Raw genomic sequence first — 24,987 nt, forward strand, 5'->3', positions numbered from 1 at the left:
AGCACTATTTGGAGACATTCAAGTTTTGTGATCTTTGCAAAAGGGATATAAGACCTCTAAGTCGGACGGGATACAAATCAAACTCACCAGCGTCGGTCACACCAACTGCTGAAACAGCTGCACTCAAACCAGCGGTGCCAGTGGCAGCCAAACTAATGGTGTATGCCGTGTTGGGTGTCAGGTTGCTGGCGGTGTACGTGGTGGTGCCCGCCCCGAGGTTCTGGACGATCAGACTAGGGTTGGTGGGACTACCCACAGTCAGCTGGTAGCCGGTGTAGGCACCATTGGGTGCGGTCCAGGAGGCAGTGAGGGTAGTGGTGGTGGTGGTGACGCCCAGGTTGGACGGGGCAGGGGTCTCGGTCACTGTTGTGGTGAAACGAAACACGGAAAGGAAAACGTTATAGAACGACCTACGGCGATCTCTAAACTCGCAACATACCAGAAAAGTTCTCAGCAATCTTAGAAGGCACGAGTCCTCGTTTCAAAACATTTCAAGTTTTGTTTTTTTATTTCTTTCATTTTTATATAATTATAGCAGCTCTTTGATTTCGAACGCGTTTCTGTTTTAAACTACCATGACGTCTTCACGTTGTTGCAACGCCCTAGGCATCACGGGAAAAAATATCCTACCCCCATCAAACAAACAAACAAACTTAACACGGTGAGTAGATAGGCAATTTGCAAGTATCAAATATTTGTCTCTTTCATTTTTTTTTCCATGGCAAAAACACATCATAAAAAGATAGAATAGTTGACAGATGTGTATAACCCTATCTGTGTAATGGAGTTTGGACAATGTGTACAACACAATTAAAGATGTTTGTGCCTTTGTGACTGTGTGTTTGTGTGTGAACCGGCACTGAAAAAGGTTAATACGACCATAACTCACCTGCACTTGTGGTTGCAGTCCCGGAGATGGAGGAGCTAAGTCCTGCATTGCCAGTGGCGGCGATGCTGACAACATAGGCCGTGCTGGGGGAGAGGTTGGGAATGGTGTAGCTGCTGGCTGAGGCTGGCAGAGCCTGGGTGAGGAGGTTGGGGCTCGATGCCGAGCCGACGGTGATCTGATAGCCGTCGAAGGAGCCCACGGGCGGCGTCCAGGTGGCCACGATGGAGTCGGTGCTTGGTGTGAGGACCAGGTTGGTTGGGGCTGGAGTCTCGACGATGGAAGTCTCTGTTTCGTCAGGCAGGCAACACATACAACATTTAAGCAAGCGAAAACATATACTCGGGCAACATTTGATTTGACAGTTTTTGTCACAGTGAACAGGCGACCTTCCAAAATGAAATGGACTTTAAAAAATGCACTCTAGATTCAAATTCCTGCACATGCATTAAAGATTAACTGTTGAAAAATATTCATAACCATCGTATTGAACTTTAATCCTCAGAACGCTGACTATTAATCTCTTCTCTATTCATGAAAGAAAAAAAAGTCAAATATTGTATGTTCCTCAAAAGCAATGACGTACATAAAAGAAAGAGACTTACCAGTGATGATCACGTTGAAGATACACTGTGCGCTGTTTCCAGACGAGTCGGTGAAGGTATAGGTCACGGCTGTGGTACCGACCGCGAAGAAGCTACCGGGTGCGGCCGAGCTGCTGGTTGTCACAGAGCCAGAATCGTCGGTTGCCGTGGGAACGGTCCACGTCACAGTGGTGCCCGAGGCGCCGGCGGGTGCGACGGCGGTGATAGCCATGTTGGGACAGTCCGAAATGGTTGGAGGGGTGATGTCACCTCCAGCTGTTAGGGACAACAAAGAAATAAGATGTAATCATTTTCTTGCATTCTATTTCTAACAATTCTAAATGACAACACATTTAATCTTTGATCACCATTGAAACGAGCAAATAAGATAAATGAAAATAATTATGTCTGCAAAATCCCAAGATCTTGCATCCCATATTAGCTGGAATCCAGTCCATGCCATATAGACTGTTTAAGCCGTCTGTCAAATTGCGTAACTTATACTATGTATCACACACAGTGGCATTTATCTGTACCTGAATGTGTTAAATAGGTGAACAAAATCTTTGTGAAATAGGAAAAACAAAATTGAGGAAATGATATTGATTTACGTCATAATTTGGCTCTCGAGATTTGCAAGGACAACCATTGGAATAGAGAAACTCCTAATATGGGAGCTAGCTTGCCCTCTCACATGTATTCTACGGTATACTCTTCCTCAATACTGTTGCTCATTTAATCAAGCTTTTACATGCTTTAAGAACAAAATCGTACAAGGATAAAGTTTGTATTACAAAGACCGGAAGCAAACAATGACGAATAATCTTAAACCCAACATAAGCAACCAATGTACAAATTCATAGTCAGTTTCGCCATCAGTGAGTAATTTTAAGCATTGATTCATTTCCAGCCTTGGGTATCTTTTTTAACGAATTTACTATAACATGTGATGCACAAATCAACAGCCATTTCCTTGTGGCCCGGATGCCTGTAAGAGAATTATGAAATATGAAACCGTTGCTATAACTCACCAACAACTTGAACGGTGAAAGTACATTCACTGGTGAGGCCAGTATTGTCGGTGAAGGTGTAAGTCACGACGTACGTGCCGACGGCGTACGACTGGCCGGGAGAGAAGTTGCTAGACACCGTCGGAGCGATGCCGGAGTCGTCGGTCGCAGTGGGGACGGGGAATCTGACGACGACCTCGGATGCGCCCACGGTCGAGTAGGACAGTGGTCCCGCGGGACAGAATGTGATGGTCGGGGACTGGTTGACAATCTCTCCTGTAACATGAAGGATTTAACTAGAATAACACCTATGCATATTGGAAGTAAAATCCGGTATGTGACGACTGTAAATGTTGCCTACGAGTGGAGAATTTTCTCAAGTTTCATTTGAGTCACAATTCTTCTGCTCTGAAATATCACTTTCTTCTCTTTGCAAACTCCTTTTTTGATAAAGACTCTTGACACGGTGTGTAAATTCAATGTTTTATTTGGCAAAAACGTATTTTGCTTATTGGCCTTTGCCAAGTGGATAACACAGGTAAATAAACAAACCAGTGCGGTAATGAAGTACGCCTTCGAATAAGTGATATCAAACTCGCCTTTTTAAACAAATCAAATCTGACAAATTCAACACTACACTACACCACTGCACTACACTACACTACTACACTACACTACACTACATTGAATTACTTAACACTAATACTTGTAAGAATATGTTACGGCAATGGATAACTTACGGAAGACGGTGACGGAGAAGGTACAAGTATTCTGGTTGCCGGCATCGTCAGTGAAGGTGTAGACCACTGTGGTGTCTCCCACGGGGAAGCTCTGGCCGGGGTTGTAGTTGTTGGACACGGAGACGGTTCCGCTGTTGTCGGTAGCGGTAGGCTCCGTCCAAGTCGCGGTGGCCGTGGTGCCAGTCTCACCGGCGCTGACGACGATGGTGTTGGGACAGTTGTTGATAACAGGTGGAATGCTGTCGGTTTCCTCCACTGGAATACAGATGCAAAAAAGGAAAGAGGCTTGAATAGTGTACACATTGGCAAGCCATAATTCATCATTACTCGAGAGATATTGCAGATTTTGCAGACTTGGGGTGTTTCACAAGCATCTAAGTCGAACCTAAGAGCTAAAATCGACTTGCGAATATCGCAAACACAATTCCCTAATTTGGCATGTTTAAAAATTACTATAAGTTGGAAATGTTGTCGGGTATTTTAGATACAGACAATGGCATAGGCCAAAATAAAGATCTCACGTGTGACGGTGACGAAGAATTCGCAGCGGGCAAGGTTCGCGCTGTTGTCGGTGAAGACATACGTCACAGCTGTGTCGCCGAGAGGGAAGAACGATCCGGGCACGTGGGAGCGGAGGAGGCGCTGGACGGTGCCGGCATCGGTGGCGGTGGGCTCCACCCACGAGGCGACGGCGCCACTGCCCGAGGAGATAGTGAGAACGATATCGTCGGGACAGTCGTTGATTGTGGGCGGGTCGTTGTCACCTGGATCGAAGAGAAATTTGGAGAACAAATTAACATCTGCCCCAACACTGAAGGTTTTCTTTTACTCAGTGTCGAAAGTAAAAGGGAAGTCAGTCGATGTATATACGTCGCTCGAACACTCTGTCAAAAGGCATGCAATAGATTTTTAACCATTTACAACAACAAAAAAAGTCCACAATGGTTTGGCAAAATTACGTCCGCAGTATCATGCTTTCTGTCCGCGTGAATGGCTGATCTAAACACACAGAGCGAACGACGCAAAACATAATCTATTTGAAAAAAAGGCCACTTTCCAGAGACTTTCTCGTTGGCCAGTCTTAGAATCCAGAGATCTCCTCGGTACAAACATCCATAGTCCACCTCTTGTAAAACGGATGCATTTATTATGCCTGGACTGCTGATACAAATACGAGCAGGTTGCGAATGATATAGCATAGGTAATAACAGCAACAACGAAACCAACGTTTAGAATGATAACCACCAAAAAAATGAAAAATAAAAACCACCAACAATAAAAAACACAGAAAATTAATCCTTCCAAGTCTGGAAAAAGGTTTTCATAATCACAGAATAAATGCCATCCTTAAGTTGGCGCCATTTATGTTGCTAACTAGATTTAAAAAATACACCCCTCACGAGTCTCTCCTTTAGACTCCTGCTACTCACCGAATGCTATCTCGCATGTAGTGCCTGAAAAGCCAGTTGGACAATCACAGGTGAAGAAGTTGTTGTCTGGGGTACACACACCACCATTCTGGCACGGTGCGCTGGCGCATGGGTTCGTAGCTAACAAGAAAGAAATCAAAACACATGAATAAAACTAGTTTAATGTGGGTAGAGTGACACTAGGGAATTTGGGAAAAAGTAAAACCAACCATGCAATGGCACATGAGCTTGTGGTTATTAAAAATTGGCATCGTTTTTATATAAAACAGAGGAAACATACTCTGATGACAAAATTCATGACCGATTTATCAAATCATTTTAACACTTACACGGCGTCTCACAGTTGTGGCCCTCCCAGCCCAGCGGGCAGTCGCAGTAGAAGTCGACATCTCCCGACAGACTCTCGTACAAGTTGCGGCAGACCCCGCCGTTCTCGCAAGCCACGCCGTTGGTGGTGGCTTCCAAGGTGCAGATGTCCAACACCGGCTGGTCAGCTGCAAAGGGACAGTGTCAGACTTGGGGATTAGCTTCACTTTCAAGACATTCATATGGTCTATCTTACTTGCACGGAATTGATTTGTTTTAGCAGCAAGTGCGTGCAAAAAGCACACACAGGCGCCATCCCCCACTATGCTTGTCCGATACTCTTTCAAGGATGGAAAAGGTTAAGATTTTGACGCCATCAAAATTACCCCCTCATCAATATTAGCAAACGGAATGGAAGTTGGCGAAATTACCCCCATCACAGGTTCATGGAAGGGAAGAGTGTAATGCAGGCAATGTGTACATGTAACTGTGCTACCCTGCTCTTCATCTAATATACCTATTTCATGTTAGAATAGGAAAGTTAGTGAAAAGTCTTGCATGATTTAGTAGGAAAGGTGATAGGTCATGACCTCTGCCAGTTTTGAGTATGAAAACTGCGATGTTATATGTCAGTGCTTTGTGGTAGCAAGAGGAAACTTCAATTCTATCACCCCTTCATAATGGTCCGCCTTTTCAGAACCTTATAACATTCTGTTCATTTAAAGCCAACGAGACGTGGAATTGTTCTCTCAGAGGGGCTGAGCAGCTGGTGCACGCCATCAGCCAGACAGTGGCACCCTGCTTCCAGAGCCTATATAAAAGGAAAACTTAACACTTACCGGTGGTTGATCCACAATTGACGCCGGTGAAACCCTGCTGACAGATGCAAGCGTACTGGAGGTTGAATGTCCCGGGGGTTGGGTTGTCGCTGTCGTAGCTGTTAACGCAGTCGGCCCCGTTCAAGCAGGGTGATGCTGAGCAGCTGTCCAGTCCTGGCGCAGTCACTGGAAGGGCACAAAAAACGTATCATTTTAACAATTGAAATTATCATTTATCTTACACCACCGCAAAATTGATTTAATTTTTATTAATTTATTAACTTAAAAAGACTCCAGTCGAGGAACTCCTGTTCGGGAAAAAAAACCCACCTCCAAGGTCCGTCTTCTGTTCAATCTTCATCAACAAATAGCTGACCCTTCCCCCTTTTTTTGTCAGTGTATTTTGTGCTAATCAGGATCTATCCATGTCATACAGGAGAGTGATGATTATCACTCGAGATGATAAAGTCTCCAAGGTTGTTTTTATCTTTTTTCTGTTTCTACTGATGAATGCAGGCATTACCCTCTGGTGACAGTAAATGCAGGAGCAAGTGAAATGTTCATTGATCACAGAAAATTCAACATTAAAACTTAGAAAATAAGAGATTAATTCGATTGCTTGACAGGAAATAGAAAAAGGGTGGTATTTATTTCTTGCCAGAAAACGAGGCTGCAATCGATACTCACGAGTTGAGAGCTGACAGTTGATACCGGTGAAACCATCGCGGCAGAGACAGAGATAAGAGTCCGAGTCCTCGTTCACACACGTACCACCATTCTGGCATGGGAAGTTGTTGCACGGGTTGGTGTTGATGACGGAAACTACAGATATGGACAGAAAACAAATACAGTAAAATGAAGGGGTTTACATACATTAAAGGAAAATACTCGACCGATGTTCAAAATTTCATGATACTTGTATTATGAATTCGTACAAATTTATGCTAAGCTCGGCTTTGTAATATTATTTGTACTCATTGGTAAAAATAACCCCAACAACTATATCGTTTTGTGTATGATCACTACTGGAAATACAATGCAACCTAGTTGGAAAATCTTTTTAATCAGTTGGGGAATCCAGTCAAAACTCTCGAGAAAGTTCAGCTTTACAACCGTGTCAAAAGAAAGAAGATGGTAAACTCGAGAAGGTATATGCTGAACTGCCCGATAAAGGCTGTAATAGTCCCAAAGTGAAGTCTTGATAAAATGTACAAGAAATTCGACAAGGCCTCTCTTACCCTGTTCACAGTTGACCCCAGCGAATCCGTCGGGACAGGTGCACTGGTATCCGGAGCAGACGCCAGCGATGGTGGAACACACCCCTCCGTTTTGACATGGGTTGTTGTCACACGGAGAGGGAATGGCTGAAAAAAATAAGAAAAATGCAAAATGAAAACATGTTGGTACTAATATTGATTCGATTTCCAATAAGGCATGCAAATGTTGATATACGAGAATCCATGGTATCAGTTTTATATCATTGATATCAAATTCATTCTAATGATTTAATCTAGTTAAGTGTCAGAACATTTGTCGTTGCTCGTTTTTAATAGAAGTACCACCTGATGAATGCAATCCAAGAAACATTCTCCATAATTGATCCACACGGTGTTTTTCATAGTGCACTCTGATTTGCAGTGGTAAAATCAAGATATTTAATTTGGCATCACATATTTCGATTTTTACTTATTAATCACCAACATTTGTGCTTCAATTTCAAGCAGCCAGAGTCTGTACAATGTATAGCTTTAAGGTTTTACTGGTAAGAAAACTAACCTTGTTCGCAGTTGAATCCAGTGAAACAGCCGGAACACTCGCAGCTGTACGAAAAGCAAGTGTCGCCCAGGGTGGTACACTGTGCTCCGTTCAGGCACGGGTTGGGGGAACAGGCATCGCGCACTGTTGTAGGAAAGGGCATAATCAGCGGGTTATGGGTTAATGTAACTCTGAGCAAAATATATTCCAACAATTAAAATCCTGATTAGTAGCTTTAACATGTATCTGAAAATTGGTTGCTCTCTAGAAACATTTTAAAAACTCAAGGAGTGTGAGTCAATGGCTATCTACAACCGACTGCTATCAATGTTCCCCACTCTCAAATTCTTTCCGAAGATTGATTTATAGTGGTTCAGATACTTGGTGACTTTTCCGAGGTTAGTAGAGCTAATGCCAAGAAATGTTACAGGTGCACAACAAGCAGTTTCTCACCAGACATTCGGGCAAAACATACTCAGGTCTGATTAGTCACATGGTGCCAATGTCAGCTTCAGGAAAATGTTATGAATCCTCGGTAAAATGTAAACAGATGAAACATGCTACAATCTCCTTTTGTAGAAACTGGATCGCTTGTTGAATACTGAGTTGGGAGTTACCTGGTTATACCGCCAGCTTTAAAACAGATCTGGGCCCCATTTAGTAAACAAAAAGTTGATAATGATTGCAACTCTTGCTGTAATGGCAATTGTAATAGTAAAATTCAGCTTCCTGATTGGCAGTTGCTATAGGAAGTTGCTATTTCAGCAAGAGTTGTTATCCGAACATCTTTTATGAAATGGAGCCGAGTCATTATACAGGGTAACTACCACACGAAGGCAATAATGAAGTATAAAGGCCACTTAAAGAACACTGAAGCCAAATAACCATCTTCAAGGTTAGATCTAGGCCTACAGGGAGGAGGAAGCACTTTTACCTTCATCGCAGAGGTCGCCGGTGAAGCAGCCAGAGCACTGGCAGGTGTACTCCGTGCAGAGATCGCCTACGGGCTCACAGGCGGCGCCGTTCTGGCACTGGTGATTGGAACAGGCGTCGAGCTCTGGAGAGAGGATGACGGATAGAAAGACACATAGTTACCATAGCCACGGTTCACATAGTGAACGCAAATTTAGCATAAATGGAATGCATCCCTCTATGGTGGGTAAAGTATATCTTTATGTCCCAAACAGCCAGAGATGAATAATTTCACGCTTTTTGTGTAACCCATTAACAAGGAAAGCAGACTTAGTTCTAATAATGCCAAACTCACCGCAATAAACCTGCGAGTCATCCTGTTTGGTTGCACAAACTCCATGCATTTGTCTTATCACTAGGTATTAAATGCACACAAATGAGTGATTGGAACATAAATTACTTTTGAATTCGAACATTTTGACTGAAACTGCCCCTTTCCAACTTCCCTACAGGACATCAGAAATCATGGACTCACTGGTCTGGCAGAACTGGCCCGTGTAGCAGAGAGGGCAGCTGCAGGTGTAGGTCAGGCACGAGTCGGCATCCACGACGCAGGCCGCTCCGTTCTGGCACTGGTTGTTATCGCAGGCATCGACGGGGATGTCGCAGAATGTGCCGACGAAACAGGCCGGGCACTCGCAGTAGTAGTTGTCGCAGGAGCCCGGGTAGGCCACGCAGGCACCGCCGTTCTGGCAGAGGTTGTTGTCGCACGCATTGAGCTGCGTCTCGCAGTTGGTTCCCGTGAAGCATTCGGCACAGACGCACTGGTACTCGGTCAGACTGTTCACCACACAGGCACCGCCGTTCAGGCAAGGGTTCGGGGCACATGGTGTGTCTGGGAAGTTAATTTTTAAATTTCATTTGAGTTGGATATACTTCTTTATCGTTGCAACTGATGCATTCTTCAAATTAAAAACAAAAATGAATCCTTTCAAGCACGGCTACTGCAAGTTTAGAGCAGACTACACTTATTACAAAGTACATTATATTGTTTTAAGACCTTCTATATTTTGAATGCCTGATTAATGCATCATACTTCATACTATCTTAGCATTTTACAGTCTAGCATTACTTTCAGGTGCAAATTCATAACTAGAAATGTCGCTACAGCGACTGGTTATACCCCCACCAAACAACATTTCATAAGCTTTGGTCAAAACAACATTTCATAAGCTTTGGTCAAAAAACTGAGGAAGTAGTTAAATCCGCAAGATCTTTCCTTGATCTTCTGCCATTAATATGCCGTTACCATGGCAACGTACTTTCGGGTACTGTCGAAAAATGCGTCTTGCACATATAAAACCAAAGGCACACATCTGTACCAAGTTTCATGGAAATTGGGCAAAAACTGAGGAAGTATTTTTCCATCATTTTGGCTCATAATATATGAGCTGTTACCATGGCAACATACTTTTTGTCACTGTCAAGAAATGTGTCATGCTGACCTATATCCTAAGACAAACATTCAATATGAATTCCATAAGAATTGGAAGAACACTGAAGCAGTTTTGCATGAAGCGCATTTTGCCCTATATTTTACCAATAACATGCCGTTACCATGGCAACGCACTTTTTGCCACTGCAGAAATACGTGTCTTGCACATTAACATATTCAGATGAACATCTGTACCTAATTTCATAAAAATTGATCAAAAACTGTGGGAGGAGTTCGCGACGCAAGATATGTACCCATTTTTGCCCATAATATGCCGTTACCATGGCAACGTACTTTTGGGTACTGTCAAAAAATATGTCTTGCACATCTACAACCCAAGGCACACATCTGTGCCAAGTTTTATGGGAATCGGTTGAAAACTGAGGAAGTAGTTCGCGACGCAAGATTTGCAACGGACCGACCGCTCGACCGACCGCCCGACCGACCGCCCGACCGCCCGACCGACCACCCGACTGACCGTCCGCTGATTCCTATATACCCCCTTCAAACTTCGTTTGGCGGGGGTATAAATATATGGAACGCATAACATTTTGCAACACTTGGCACCTCAATTTCCTCACTTTTGTAAGATGAACAACTACAGCATCGAGATTAGTATCAAATTTACGTCAGAACTTGAAGAGAGCCTTAAATGTGAGGGGAGTATTAAGTGACCAACTCACCAGTAAGGACGGTGATTGTGAAGCTGCAGGAGCCAGTGTTGCCGGCCGTGTCGGCGTACTCGAAGATGACAGCGCTGGTGCCAACGGGGAAAGAATCGCCGCTCTGCGCACTGCTGGCAACCAGATTGGTGGCGCCAGCGTTGTCGGTGACGGTGGGTGGGGTCGAAGTCGACAAAGGCAGCGTCGACTCCTTCCAGAACGGTGACGACGATGTTTTCTGGGCAAGTGACCACTGGACCGACCTCATCAACTGTACAGAGCAAGAAGTGAAAAAAGGGGCTCATTTATTTTGCATGCGACAAAGTGACTATGGCTTCATACACATTATCATTTTTAAATGGGAAAGCTTGGGCTTCATATCCGCAAGAGTAAGTGGGAAACCAGAAATTATGACCGATTCATTATGGTGTTCAATTTATGATGAAGTGGCATCAGAAGCCGCCTACGAGTTCTTCTCACACACCTGTTAACGACGGTGACAACGAACGAGCAAGTGACTTGGTTCCCGGATCTGTCGGTGAAAGTGTAAGTGACCTGGGTCGAGCCTCGGAGGAAGAAGGAGCCCGGGCTGATATTGCTGGTGGACCGTCGGGGCCACGTTGGAGTTGTCGGTGACCACCGGGGTTGTCCACGTCACGGTAGTGCCGGCGACCTCGACCGGAACCGAGGAGGTGATGTCGGATGGGCAAGACAGGATTTCCGGTGGGATTGAGTCAACTGAAAGGACAGGAGAAGAACAGATTAATCAGTGACAGGTAACTCGGTCAACACAAGGTTCGGTTAGCACAAACATCTTTGCTTCATCAACTTCGACAAATACGTTTCCTCTTTATTTCAAGAAACAAAAGAAAAAACTACACTTGACAGAATTTTTGGACCTTTGGTTATATAGTTTACGCCGATGGTGACATTGATCACCTTCACCAGTACATGTTCAGCAATAAGAACACCAATGCATCAATAGCAATAGAAAATCACTGGAGGCGGCTCTGAATGAATACATAATGAATTTTGTTCGATACACGTATTTTCGCTGAATCTGCGTAGGCAGAGATCGTAGTTGGACAGATATACTGGGCATAGACTGGAAAGGTGGACTTACTCTCTGTGACGGTCACCACAAACTGACAGGTGGCGGTGTTAGAGGACGGGTCAGTATAGACAATGGTCACTGTGGTCCGGCCGGGAGAGAATGAGTCCCCGGAGGCAGCAGTCTGGGAGAGAAGGGCCGGTTGTCCGGAGTTGTCTGTCACAATCAGAGCTGGCCAGGAAACCGGGGTCAGTGCGGTACCCAGAGGAGTGTTAACCCTGATGTCGTTGGGGCAGTTGGTGATGACTGGATTCTCCGTATCGACTGTCAAGGGGAAGTCAGGGAAAGTTTTGTTTTTGGTTTTGTTATTTTTCAATCCACTGTCAGCTGTGGTTATTGATAAAGGATTATCATCAATGTATCCTGATTCCGACATTCACGTGTCGTTGGTGTAAAAATTATAGACACTGGTAGAATTTTGGACTTCCGAAGTGATTATAATGCACAATTTAGCATTTGAAAATGCACCAACAATGTCAGTTAGTTTTCAGATGTTACGCATAATGCACAGCTCATATCAAACAATTGAGGAAGCAATTCAGAGTGTGGGCTCGGTGGTCTAAGAGCAATCAAGTCTTATAATATCAACATTCGATAATTGCCAGAGAGTTTGAAAAGTTCCCTCCATACTGAATAGCTTTTTAAGCAGTTGCCGTTCAAAACGTTCAGTAAAGCTTCGTGTGTTCCTCTTCTTCCATCAACCCTTAAAAGAAAGCATGTTACAACCTATTGAAACTGCATGAATAAATCTGAAGTATTTTCATGACGACAAACCTTCAATAACGGTCACGGTGAAAGCACAGGTGGCGGTGTTGCTGGCCTGGTCCGAGAAGGTGTAGGTCACCACTGTGGCACCGGTCGGGAAGAAAGTATTCGGTGACTGTGTGACCGTGACGGAGGGTTGGTTGTTGGAGTTGTCGATGGCCGTGGGAGCCACCCAGGAGATGACCACACCCCCGCTGTTGAGAGGCGTGGTCCGGGTGATGTCGGCGGGGCAACCAGAGATGACTGGTGGGGTGGTATCCTCTGTAAAACAGAAACAGGGACGTCTAGTTGTAAAGTTCGTCTGAGATGGCACACGAACTATAAAATGCTTTGCGTTCTTCGCCATCTGACTCATCACACACTCACCATATATTGTGTTTTATTCCTCTTTGCGACATGCGAGATGCAGGAAAGTGGGGAAAAATGAAGAAGAGGGCTGTGATTTTTCACCACTTCTGCACTTTTCTATTTGATATTTAGACTTGACATTTCCCTTTGCCAAGTAGGTTGCTAAGTCACATCACCTGTTCCTATCCTGTACACTTTGGTACTTGTGCGTGTACATGTATTTGATGCCAGCTCATGAGAGTTATAAAAGCTTTTCCTACTACCAATTGATCACACTAGATGATAACGTTCCAGTTCTTGCTATCTAGTTCTACACACATGATTTCCACCAGCAGCAGGGGCAGGGTTCCCGATAGGTAAGAACCAAGTTCAGGAAGGATCTATTCCTACCTGTCAAAATAATGACATTGAAGACACATGGGTCGGCATCGTTTCCGGAGGCATCAGAAAAGATGTAGGTGACCGTGGTCGTGGATCCCACGGGGAACAGGTCCCCGGATGATGCCGACTGGGAGGAGATGAACTGGGTGCCGGAGATGTCGGTCGCCGTGGGCACACTCCAGGTGATGGCGAGCTGAGTGGCCGAGTTGACCTCGATGGTGCGGACGATGTCTTGCGGACAGTTGCTGACGGTCGGCGGTGTGGTGTCAACTGCGTGTTTCAAAAGACGGAGAAATATCTTTAACATAATGCATTTGGGGGCGTGTAAAATATCATATTCCAAAATTGACGGGTCTTTGTCTAGCGCATAACTGCTGGGTGGATGTTTTGTTACTCGAGAACACCGCATATTCCATCCTTCCTTTACTGTACTACTGACCCACAATAGCTCGGGTCTTCAACATCCGTGTTCGAGTTTTACCACCCTCAGGCCTATGTGACAAAAAGTACTCACTTGTATTCACAGTCACTGTGAAGGAACACGGTGCGGCGACGTTTCCGGATGCATCGACGAACAGGTACACGATGGTTGTCGTGGTGCTGGCGTCAAAGCTATCGCCGGGCTGGCGGGTCTGGGACTGGACAGTGGCCGTGCCAGAGATATCCGTGGCAGTGGGCTCCACCCATGTGACCTGAGCGGAGGCGGTTCCAAGCTCAATGGTTGTCACGATGTTGCTTGGGCAGTTCTGGACATCTGGTGGAGTGGTGTCGACTGTATAAATCGAGGGAAAGACACAAAAGTTTTATTGGCAGCTCAGTGTATAGTTAATATGATATCTACGCAAAAATAAAGCATGACCTTACAATAGACTTTACTGCTGACATTCTGTATCATTGATAACATTCAAAGGAGAGGCCATCAAGAAAAAGGATAAAGTTAGAGGACATCTCCTTGTGAGACGGAAGTACACATTTTGTTTTGTTTTTTTTCGTCCATAGAAATTGTCCAATACTCAATTATTTCCAGTTAATGAACAAATGGGCGTTGCCCTTCATCTGAGCTGGTTGATTTATCTGTCTAAAATCGCATAAATATTTGCAAGTTAATGACTCCCCGTCATAGGACCTGTTATGTGGTGGTGGTGTGTGTGTGTGTGTGTGTGAGCGGGGGGGGGGGGGGGGGGGGACATCTTATCCCACAGGGTACTTACCGGTGTTAACGGTGACGACAAACGAACAGGTTGGTGCTACATTGCCAGAGGCATCGGCGAAGACGTACGTGACTGTTGTGGCCCCGACAGGGAAGAAGTCTCCCGAGCTGTGAGACTGACTGATGACTTGCTCCGTGCCCGAGATGTCGGTTGCTGATGGCTCGGTGTAGGCTACCTCCACGCCTGCTGTGCCCAGCTCGACAGTGCGGGTTACGTCGTTAGTGCACAGCACAGTCGGATGAGTGGTATCATCTAAAAGGAGATAGGCAACGGAAAGATCACATGGAATGTTGACCAGAAATACCAGAAACCAGTGTCTTCATTGTGCTTATTCATTTAACTTTTCGTCAAACATGTCCAAAATCTGGGTCATTTGTTCTCTATGTATTCGAGGCCTTGTTATTCTTTTTTCTTTTGTTCCAATACTTATGACGGAAAATATCGAAGTTTAAATCTGAAAATGGTACTACCGTAACATGGTTGGATCTGTGGCTCGTTCATGGCAAAGAAACAGAACCATGTGATAACTTCCTATACACTGCACACTATCCAAAATGATACTGACCGGCCACGACTGTGACGGTGAAAGTGCAGGGAGCGGCGTCATTATCCGAGCCATCGGTGAAGATATACGTGACCGTCGTGGTGCCGACGGGGAACAGGCTACCGGAAGTGTGGGTCTGGCTCCTCAGAATGGTCACTCCGGAGATGTCGGTGGCTGTGGGCTCCGTCCACGTGATCGGAGTCGACTGCGTGCCGAGCTCGACGCTCTGGAAGATGTTCATGACGCAGGTCACAGTGGGCGGCGTGGTGTCAACTGAACACGGGAGTAGAAAAGACCAAACACAGCCATTAGAATGAGGCAACACTTCAAAATTCCCTGAGCGGGCAGTATGTACTCTAACTTATGATTTGGTGTCTCATACTCCAGCTCTGATTTTAACTTGTCCATGCCAAAGTTTTCTTTTTTTTTTTTAGATTCAACCCAGCGTTTTCCAGTTTACTTTATGTGCCAGGGGACTTTGGGACAGTGTGTGTTTTTTTTTCTTCCTGAGCCAATCAGTATTCAAAGCACTATAAGGTTTTACAATAGAAGGTCACAGTGAGGAACCAACGTACTAGCAAAGACAGAGACAGTGAAGGTACAGCTGGAGTCAGTCAGCCCACTGTTGTCGGTCACGGTGTACGTAATCAGCGTGGTCTGTCCCACATCGAAGAAAGAGCCCGGTGCAACGTTAGCGACTATGGAGGCAATGCCGGACAGATCCATGGCGGTGGGCGGGGTCCAGTTGATGACTGCCCCCGGGGTGCCGAGCTCCACAGACTGGGCGATGTTTGTTGGGCAGTTGGACACCGTTGGTGGCGTGGTATCGGCTGTAAAATTTCGAGATAAACAAACATCACTGTCATTAGATATCTGACGAGCAGGTACATGTAAAAACTTCCAAATAGCTAGACACAACCAGCATTGGATGAATGGACTTTCCCTCTTCATAATCCTGAACAAGTCAATAGAAATGCCCAAATCTGACTGAGAAGAGTCTGTCAAATGTGAAATTTCAGGTTAAAATCAAAGTTATTTTTTAATTACCACTTGCCCCAGGGGTTGGGTACAAGTTATAGACATCACACTCAAGTACCAAATTATGCAGATTTTTTTTTTCCAAACGACCATCATAAAAGAAATTCGGGACTCCAAAACAAGAATAAACGTACTTTCAGATAATAGGTTTTCCTTCCAGTAGTAATCATTAAAGAGGGCAGACATGGTCTTATGATGATGAAAGTTTGTTTTGCGAGGTGGTATGCTAAAGAAAAAGACATGAACAAAAAGAATATCTTCATACTGGTTGCAACCGTGACAGTGAAAATGCATGGAGCCGCCTCGTTTCCGCTGGCATCGGCAAAGATGTAGGTCACGAAGGTGGTTCCCACGGGGAAGTTGTCGCCGGGGGCATTCGACCTGGACTGGAGAATGGCCTGGCCCGAGATGTCGGTTGCGGAGGGCTCGTTGTAGAAGACGACAACGCTTGTGGTTCCAAGCTCGACGGTCCTCACAATGTCGTCGACGCATGTAACCGTTGGTGGGGTCGTATCGACTGGGGGGGGGGGGGGGGGAGGGGGGGGGAGGGGGGATGGGGGACAGAGAAAAGAGATAGTTATAATCGAGACAACAGAGGGCGTACTATATCAGCCAACATGAATTGCAGTTACAGAGCATACTCCTTATCGAGTTTTCGTTTTCAACACTGGCTTGGCAAGGCAAAGCATTTTTCCGTCTCAAAACAAAGGCGGGAAGAATTCCATCCGTTTCCAAACAGAACTGAGGCCTCATATATCGTCACTAACATAATGCAGCAGCAAAAAAAAAAAAAGAAAAAAGAAAAAAAAAAAGACGACCTGAAGAGTTTTACATAGCCCTTTTTCGGTGCAGACCATATGAGCACGCTTAATAAATTTCTATGAAAGAGTTGACGCATTTTTTTTTTCCGTTCATGTTCCTCACGATAAAATAGCGTCCTCTTACTGCAATATCAGCGTGCATGTCAACACTGTGCTACAAACAGACGGGTATTTCAGAAATTGGACTACATTTGAGGATTTCGGCGGGCGAACGACGGCGCAAATTCAATACGAATCAAGCGGTGTAGAAAGAAATTAGAGCTAAAAAGAATTCTTTGTGAAGGTTTGTCCCACACACCTGTGTTAACGGTAATGGTGAAAGTGCATGGATCGGCAGTGTTGCCGGAGTTGTCCGAAAACACGTAGGTCACCGAGGTCACGCCGACGGGGAAGAAGTCTCCAGACGACGAGGTTTGGCTGACCAGGTTGACCTGGCCGGAGATATCGGTGGCCGTGGGCTCGATGTAGAAGACCTCGACGCCGCTCGTTCCAAGCTCAATGGTCCTCACAAGGTCAGACTGGCAGGTCACCGTTGGTGGCGTGGTGTCAACTGCAAAGTATCAAAATCGTACAAAGATGTGTTAGCTAACGACTCTAACGTTAGAAGAAAACAAATCGATCGATCCGTAACTTAAGACCACCAGTGTACCGCAAAAAGCTAAAGATGGATATCAGATTCGAAAAGGATAGCTTGGTAGACAAACATTCCACAACGTAGGATACTGATGACGATATCAAGTTGTGCATCACTTTTCGTCGTACACCAGCATTATGAGTAACAGCCATCACTCGATAGGCGTTATAAGGATGGTTCAAGATACTGTGCGTTCCACCACTTTTTGATCAGACTTTCTAAACAGTTTGAAATACCATTCTATGCTTTTCTTCTGATATGGCATACGTTATGGCATACATTTTTGCATATCGCAACCTGCATTAAATTTGTTCTGCTTTTCAAGGTCCCACTCAGTTTGGCAGTAGATATAACATCGATATGACTAAACACAAACAAAACACACGCATTCCCTGTGTCTCAGATCAGGCTCTGTCTGGTATAGCAATCCGCCTACTGGTCTCAAGATGGACTTACTCCAGGAATTCAGTGGATTTTTCATTGTAGTAATACACTCTAATTCATTTTTCCGATCACAATACGAAAACATCCACAAAAGTTTAAATGTCCAATGGATTTTTTTTAAATCTAAAACGGACAGCAAGTCTAAACTCTTTGCTTACCTTCCACAATCGTGATGGTGAAGGTACAGGGGTCGGCCTGGTTGCCGGAACCATCAGCGAAGATGTAGGTGACAGTGGTGGTTCCCACGGGGAACTGCTCGCCTGGGGAGTTCGTTCGGCTAACCAGGATGGCTGTTCCGGAGATGTCGGAGGCCGTCGGCTCGGGGTAGCTGATCTGGACGGAGGAGGTTCCGAGCTCCACCGTCTGAACGATGTTCTCGACGCAGGAGACGGTGGGTGGAGTGGTGTCAACTGTGGGTGATAGATGAGGATAAATGTAAGGTCACAATAGTATATTGCTTGAGGAAAGGATACCGTCTTGGTAACATGGACTTATTTTTTCAAAGAAATTGGGATCATTCAAGTGAGCGGCCAGCTGTCTACAACTGCAACCTTTTAGAGTCCCCCATGGTTGGTCGCCAAAGACAGGTTGTCTGTATCTGTAGGCTTGATTGGATAACTCTTGTATTTTAGTGTACCTATCTATGCCGGTAATTTTTGAACATTGTGAGTTTTTGGACATGCAGAATATGCCCGATTGAATGAAATAAGCTAAGTAAGAATAACATTATCTAAAACTAGAGAAGCACTCCCAGAGGGTAGACCTCAGCCAAGCAGCTATTTTCTACCAATGATCTTGTTCTCCTATACAGATCAGTGATTTCCTCATTCCACCCATACTATGCATGCTGAAAATCGCCCAAATTCCCAATATAGAAGCCCTTTGTTACGTCATCAACCCTCAGCTTCATTGACCCTACCTGCCAAATATCGAAGATCCTTCATAAAATCTACACAATTACCAAATCACTACCAAAATTTAATCATCTGTTTCTTGTGTCATTCTCAAACTTTCCTGCAAGTTTCATTAAAATCCGTTCACAACATTTTGAGTTATTTTGCACACGGTCAAACAAACAAACAAACGGTAACAACACCACCTCCTCCCTTGGCGGAGGTAATAACAATAACAGCAGCAGTAGCTGCAACAAGGATTTACCAGAAAAGACGGTGACTGTGAATGTGCAGGAAGAGTCCGAGTTTCCGCTGTTGTCGGTCACAGTGTAAGTGACGTCAACGGTCTGACCAACGTTGAAGAATGACCCAGAATCTGAAGAGGACACTATGGTAGCAATGCCGGACAGGTCAGTGGCTGTGGGCGGGGTCCAGGTGATGATGGCGCCTGGCACACCCAGCTCGACAGACTGCACGATGTTGCTGGGGCAGTTGGTGACGGTTGGGTCGGTTGTATCAACTAGTGGGGGAGAGAGAGAGGAATGGAATGTGCTTAATAGCGATCGATGGATCAAATGATGCAATAATGCCGCAATGGTAAAAGAGTAAACATCTCACCAATAAGGATGTAACATTATTGCCCATTTTCCAGGGTGTGTCCGCCTGGCGGAGTTTAAATGCTGCTCTAAGAACGGAACTTGAATTGGGACCTTTAACATATGTGGAATGCCAGTCTTGTCACTCGTGGAATCGGTGTTCAATGATCTGTCTAAGGGAAGGATTTTTTATTATATCTTATGACGGGGAAGCACGATAACAAAGAGCACAGCTTAGCTGGGATCGCTGGGGATAACCATTAAGTCTGTCGTTTGGAAGGCTGATTGATAGACACACTGCACCTATGCAGCTTCATTGCTTCTGGCAATTATGATTCATCGAGATCCACGTTGCAAAATGTATGGTGAGAGATCAAACCACTCACCGGTCGTGACCGTCACGGTGAAGCTGCAGGGGTCGGCCTGGTTCCCGCTGGCGTCGGTAAACACATAGGTAACCACCGTGGTACCCACGGGGAAGTTGTCGCCTGGGGCGTTGGTCCTGGACTGGAGGAGGGCCTGGCCAGAGATGTCGGTGGCCGTGGGCTCGTTGAAGAAGATGGCAACGGATGAAGTGCCGAGCTCAACGGTACGGACGACGTTCTCCACGCAAGTGACGCTTGGAGGTGTGGTGTCCACTAGAAAGGTATCACAATCGGGACGAGATGATGAATTGACAGGTGTACAACTTGCACGCATTAAAGCTATGCATAAATTACAGAGCCAAAAGACTTTTCGATTTCTTGACACACAAGTCATTATAGAGCGTCAGGTATCCATTTCATTTTTGACTATACAGCAACGCTATGTCCCAAAGTAAAGTCTTACATTATGTCTCTTTTCAGTCCGCATTATTGTTAATAGAACAGGGCCTCCGTTGCGTGAAACACGTGCAGCAACCCAGCAAAAGTCAGGCATTAGCCAATCAGAATTCAGTATCTAGAGGATTGTGTCCGATTTTAAAGTTATGTTTGATCACAACTTTTACGCAACAGGGCCCAATTTATACGTAGTTTAGAAATACTGTTTCTCTTTTTTTTTCACCTCATGGGTAATTCCCCACGATATATTTGGTAAATGTTTGCATGTATACCTCGTGCCTTGTATCTATTCCTTTGGGACACAGTTTTTGAAAGTTGGGGGCAGACCAAATGCAGAACATTTGGGATATTTCATAAACCAGTTAGAAGTGTCATAAAAATAATGCTGTCCCACCCGTGTTCACTGTGACGGTGAAGGTACAGGGAGCGGCTGTGTTGCCGGAGTTGTCGGTGAAGATGTACGTAACGCTGGTGGCACCAACGGGGAAAGTATCTCCCGGTCCGGCCGTCCTACTGAGGAGGGTGGCCTGGCCGGAGATGTCGGACGCCGTCGGCTCGGTGAAGAACACCTGCACGCTGCTAGTACCGAGTTCCACGGTTTGCGTGATATCACTGATGCAAGTCACGGTGGGCGGGGTGGTGTCAACTGAAATATTCGAAATTGTATCATGAGAAGAGGTTCAGCACACGTAACGAGCTCACAACATGGGGTGAGGGTTAGGATGGGGGTGGTGAAGGTTTGAAGTAAAGGGGGGGGGGGGTATTTTATTAGCTTGTTGTCAACGACACATGGGAATTGGGCTATAGTGGTGCCAACTGAGCACACCGAGTTCCAAAGTATTTTTTGGGCATGGGTTACACTCACTTTTCGAGCTCACTTGAGGTGGGGTGAAGGGGATTCCAGGAAGAAGGGGGAAGGGGTTGTGATATTTGTGAAATCCATCTTCTATGCAGCAATTCTTAAGGCGTTTCGAATCGATCTCCAGGGGCTAAATGCATTATCACACCTTTCTGCACTTTTACTTTTGTTTGTATCACAACTTACTGGTATTGACGGTAATCGTGAAGGTGCACGGGTCGGCTGTGTTTCCGGAGTTGTCGGTGAAGATGTAAGTCACAGAGGTGTCGCCGACGGGGAAGGAGTCGCCTGGTGCTGCGGTCCGGCTGAGCAAACTGACCTGGCCAGAGATGTCTGCCGCACTGGGCTCTGTGAAGAAGACCTGGGCACTGCTCGTTCCCAATTCGACTGTCTGAACGATGTTGTTGGTGCAGGTAACGGTCGGGGGTGTGGTGTCGACTGAGAAAGAAAAAAGAAGAGGGAATAATCAGGCGTAAAGTGAAAGATAATACAACACAAACGTAATTCCATATTGATTATGTTATGTATAATTATACACTCGATCTTGCAGGTGACTTTTTAAATAAAGAATTATAACGATATTATTCGCATGAGAAACATTCAAGTCATTATTTTTAATATGGCACATAGCATAGAAACATTATTGTAAATTGGCCATGTGCAAGGAGATCTCCCCATTGGCTGATTGGATGGATAACAACATGAACTGGTTCTATTTCGTAAGTTGAAATTCAAGCAAGTCGAAGAATTTCCTCCGATTTCTTTGGTCCAAGGACGCAGTTGCCTTTTCGGTGAGCAGCACAAGAAAGTGAAAACCCCGAGGTAATGATAGGAGGAACCGTACCACGTCGCGTGATATACTTCAAACCAATCAGTGATAAGAACCTTATTGTAGGGTATATAAATAAACAAACATCGACATACAGTTATAACACATTTTACCAACCTGCAGTGATGGTGATGGTGAAACTGCATGGGTCAGCCGTATTGCCGGAGTTATCGGCAAAGACGTACGTGACCGTCGTTGTTCCCACGGGAAAGAAATCGCCTGGCGCGGCCGTGCGGCTTACCAGCGTTGTCTGCCCGGAGATGTCGGTGGCGGTGGGCTCGGTAAACGGCACCTGGGTACCGCTGGTTCCGAGTTCCACGGTCTGTACGATGTTATTGACACACAGCACCGTAGGTGGGGTTGTATCAACTGCAGACAGAGACGAAAAGGAGAAGAGAACCAAACCGATACAGTCCTGTATTACTGATGTCTTGCGGATAGGTTCACTGGTGTGATAGTGCTCAAACAAGATACCATCTTTATCTTGAATGGTTGGCAACCTAGCTATAGAGAAACCGGCATTCAAGCAGGACTTTCCGAATTACGCAACAGGCAGAAAGAATGGGATTCCCAAGGTGAGGAGCAAGAAGCAAAAGTCTTTGACCTTCTAAAGGCGAAGGCTGTATGTTGATATCTAAAAAAACGGAATACCTATGTATGCCTACAAAGGCGACAAAAACCAATCAGCACAAAAGACGGCCAGAGACCGATTGATATAATTATACTGGCCATGGGAAATGTCTCTTATTTTGCTCTAACACGTGTTAGCCATAGGTGTCTAGCCAAATATAATCAGGGCTAGGCTTCAAAGGGGTTAACACTCTTTCATCCAAATACGCTTAAATGTTAAGGGCCAAGCATAGACCAAGTTAATTATCTAACAAGCCACTTCACAGTTTCGATCCGAGCATGTGCAGAAAAAAAGATCATTGCAGACCTTCTCTTGAAACGGTTTTGCAACAGAGGTATTGAAAATCTAAAAAGGGCTTCATGACAACTGTTATAAATGAACCAGGTGCAGATTGGTATTTACAGATGATATACATGTACATTCTTTTCAGCAACATTTTAACAAAAACTATTCATGCAGCACTCACGTGTAAATTACCACTTCCTGCATGGCTGTTTTCAACTGCTCTTCCCAAAGACTATTCCATGGTTTGCAAAGTTTATGGTTGGAGAGGTCACTGCAGACTAGTGCTGACGGTGAACTGGCTCATATTAGCTAGTCCTTCAACGGGTTAAACGCCACACATGTTTTTAAAGACATGTTGCCCGTGACTCACCTGGGAAGACGGTAACAGTGAATGAACAGCTGTTGTCCACCAGCCCACTGTTGTCGGTCACCGTGTAGCTGACCTGGACGGTCTCGCCGACGTTGAAGAATGTGCCGGACTGGATGTTGGACACAACGGACTGGATACCGGCAATGTCGGACACCTCTGGGGGTGACCACGTGATCACAGTGCCGGCTTCACCAAGCTCAACCGACCGGGCAATGTTGTCCGGGCAACTAGTGACCATCGGGTTCATAGTATCGACTGCAAAAGAGATCACATTACATGTTCTTATGCTCTTACATTACATCGTTTTATGTATCGATCAATGCTGAATCAATTGCATCATTTGGACAAAAAAGGGGCAATTGCCGGGTATATTATTTTCTGTGTAACTTAGTTTCAAAGTCGAGCTCAGGATGAAAAATTTTATATGTGGCATCGATTTTTTCTTCGATGCATTTTGCACTACTAATTCACACTACAACTACGGATCATGCTCGATGACGGTTCCAAGCTAAAGGCTCATGCAGGCTTACACGTAGCACAGACGTTCAGATTTATGCTTTAATGTTATAAAGCCTATCTGTGAAAGGGTAGCGATACACAACTAACACCAGCAAATCACACGATGAGTGTAAAAGTCTAAAAACATGCTCCGCAACATTTGTTTTACCACAAACACTGTGGTGGATGAACGTCACTGTCCACTAACTAATCTTTCCTCCGATACTAAGCAGTGTATTGCGCAATGTCCATTTGAAATATAGGGACGCTTGCTAACCTGTGGTGACTGTCACGGTGAAGACACAGGGTGCGGCTTGATTGCCGCTGGCATCACTGAACACGTAGGTTACAACCGTCGTCCCCACGGGGAAAACGTCGCCGGGACTGTTGGTGCGCGACGTCAGGATCGCGGTGCCCGAAATATCCGTGGCCGAGGGTTCCGTGAAGAACACAGCGACGCCGCTGGTGCCGAGTTCGACGGTTTGGACAATGTTTTCTGTGCATGTCACGGTTGGTGGCGTTGTGTCAACTGTAGGTGGTAAGAATCAACAAATAGTTACCACTTGTGGCAGTTATAAACCCACTTTACAAATACAAAATAAATTTTGTCCTGAAAAGTTCTTCATTTAGTTTTTAGGCAGCAATTGACGATTCTGCTGAAGTATGCGAGCCAGGCTGACATTACGGCTGTACATGTATTTCTCTACTACAAAACTGTAGCCAACACACGCTTTATTGGTCCGTTTTATAGTTCTGTAATTTGAATTTGATACAACCAATACTATACCATCCCTTCAATACTTTCGCATGAATGTGTAGTTGGCTATTATAAATAAGGCAGGATTACGAAAAATTGTCATACGAAAAGGCTGATATTGTTCGAGTGTTAACATCTAAAGCCTTGAGGGTAGAAAACCCCCATCTTATGTTTATGATTGAAAGGCAACTATCACCAGTTTTTACATTACAAAGCACGGTGATTCCATTCAACTCTTTAGCGTTACAAGATGTTCCCTTTCTGTGTAGAGATTTCCCACTTTTTTGTTGAAAGAACTCACCTGTTGCCACGGTAACCGTGAATGTGCAAGGAGCGGCCTGATTGCCAGAGTTGTCGGCGAAGAGGTAGGTCACTGTTGTCGTGCCGACCGGGAACGTGTCACCAGGAGCTGCAGTCCTGGTGATGAGATTTGCCTGTCCCGACAAGTCGGTGGCAGAAGGCTCGGTGAAGAAGACCTGTGCCCCGCTGGATCCCAGCTCAACGGTCTGGACGATGTCGTTGATACAAGTCACCGTTGGTGGCGTAGTGTCAA

General features: G+C 45.3%; 1 protein-coding gene across 1 annotated transcript in view; it reads right to left on the bottom strand.

Annotated features, from left to right (window-relative positions):
* LOC139734808 (uncharacterized) overlaps nt 1-24,987 on the bottom strand; it is a 66,749-nt gene that overhangs the window by 14,881 nt on the left and 26,881 nt on the right. The window contains 35 exon segments of the mRNA XM_071645594.1: nt 890-1,174; nt 1,492-1,746; nt 2,502-2,756; nt 3,221-3,475; nt 3,742-3,984; nt 4,651-4,770; nt 4,980-5,144; nt 5,796-5,960; nt 6,462-6,596; nt 7,013-7,138; nt 7,551-7,673; nt 8,464-8,586; nt 8,977-9,336; nt 10,620-10,779; nt 10,781-10,869; nt 11,081-11,201; nt 11,203-11,336; nt 11,722-11,973; nt 12,484-12,735; nt 13,213-13,473; nt 13,718-13,975; nt 14,415-14,666; nt 14,980-15,231; nt 15,534-15,788; nt 16,262-16,513; nt 17,116-17,367; nt 18,054-18,305; nt 19,054-19,308; nt 19,771-20,022; nt 20,600-20,851; nt 21,251-21,502; nt 22,011-22,262; nt 23,180-23,434; nt 23,955-24,206; nt 24,736-24,987. Of these exon segments, the coding sequence (XP_071501695.1) occupies nt 890-1,174; nt 1,492-1,746; nt 2,502-2,756; nt 3,221-3,475; nt 3,742-3,984; nt 4,651-4,770; nt 4,980-5,144; nt 5,796-5,960; nt 6,462-6,596; nt 7,013-7,138; nt 7,551-7,673; nt 8,464-8,586; nt 8,977-9,336; nt 10,620-10,779; nt 10,781-10,869; nt 11,081-11,201; nt 11,203-11,336; nt 11,722-11,973; nt 12,484-12,735; nt 13,213-13,473; nt 13,718-13,975; nt 14,415-14,666; nt 14,980-15,231; nt 15,534-15,788; nt 16,262-16,513; nt 17,116-17,367; nt 18,054-18,305; nt 19,054-19,308; nt 19,771-20,022; nt 20,600-20,851; nt 21,251-21,502; nt 22,011-22,262; nt 23,180-23,434; nt 23,955-24,206; nt 24,736-24,987 (7,674 nt within the window).

This window comes from Diadema antillarum, unplaced genomic scaffold, assembly GCF_040938485.1.
Source record: "Diadema antillarum isolate AM-2024a unplaced genomic scaffold, OU_Dant_1.0 seq00000547_RagTag, whole genome shotgun sequence".
Taxonomy (NCBI): domain Eukaryota; kingdom Metazoa; phylum Echinodermata; class Echinoidea; order Diadematoida; family Diadematidae; genus Diadema; species Diadema antillarum.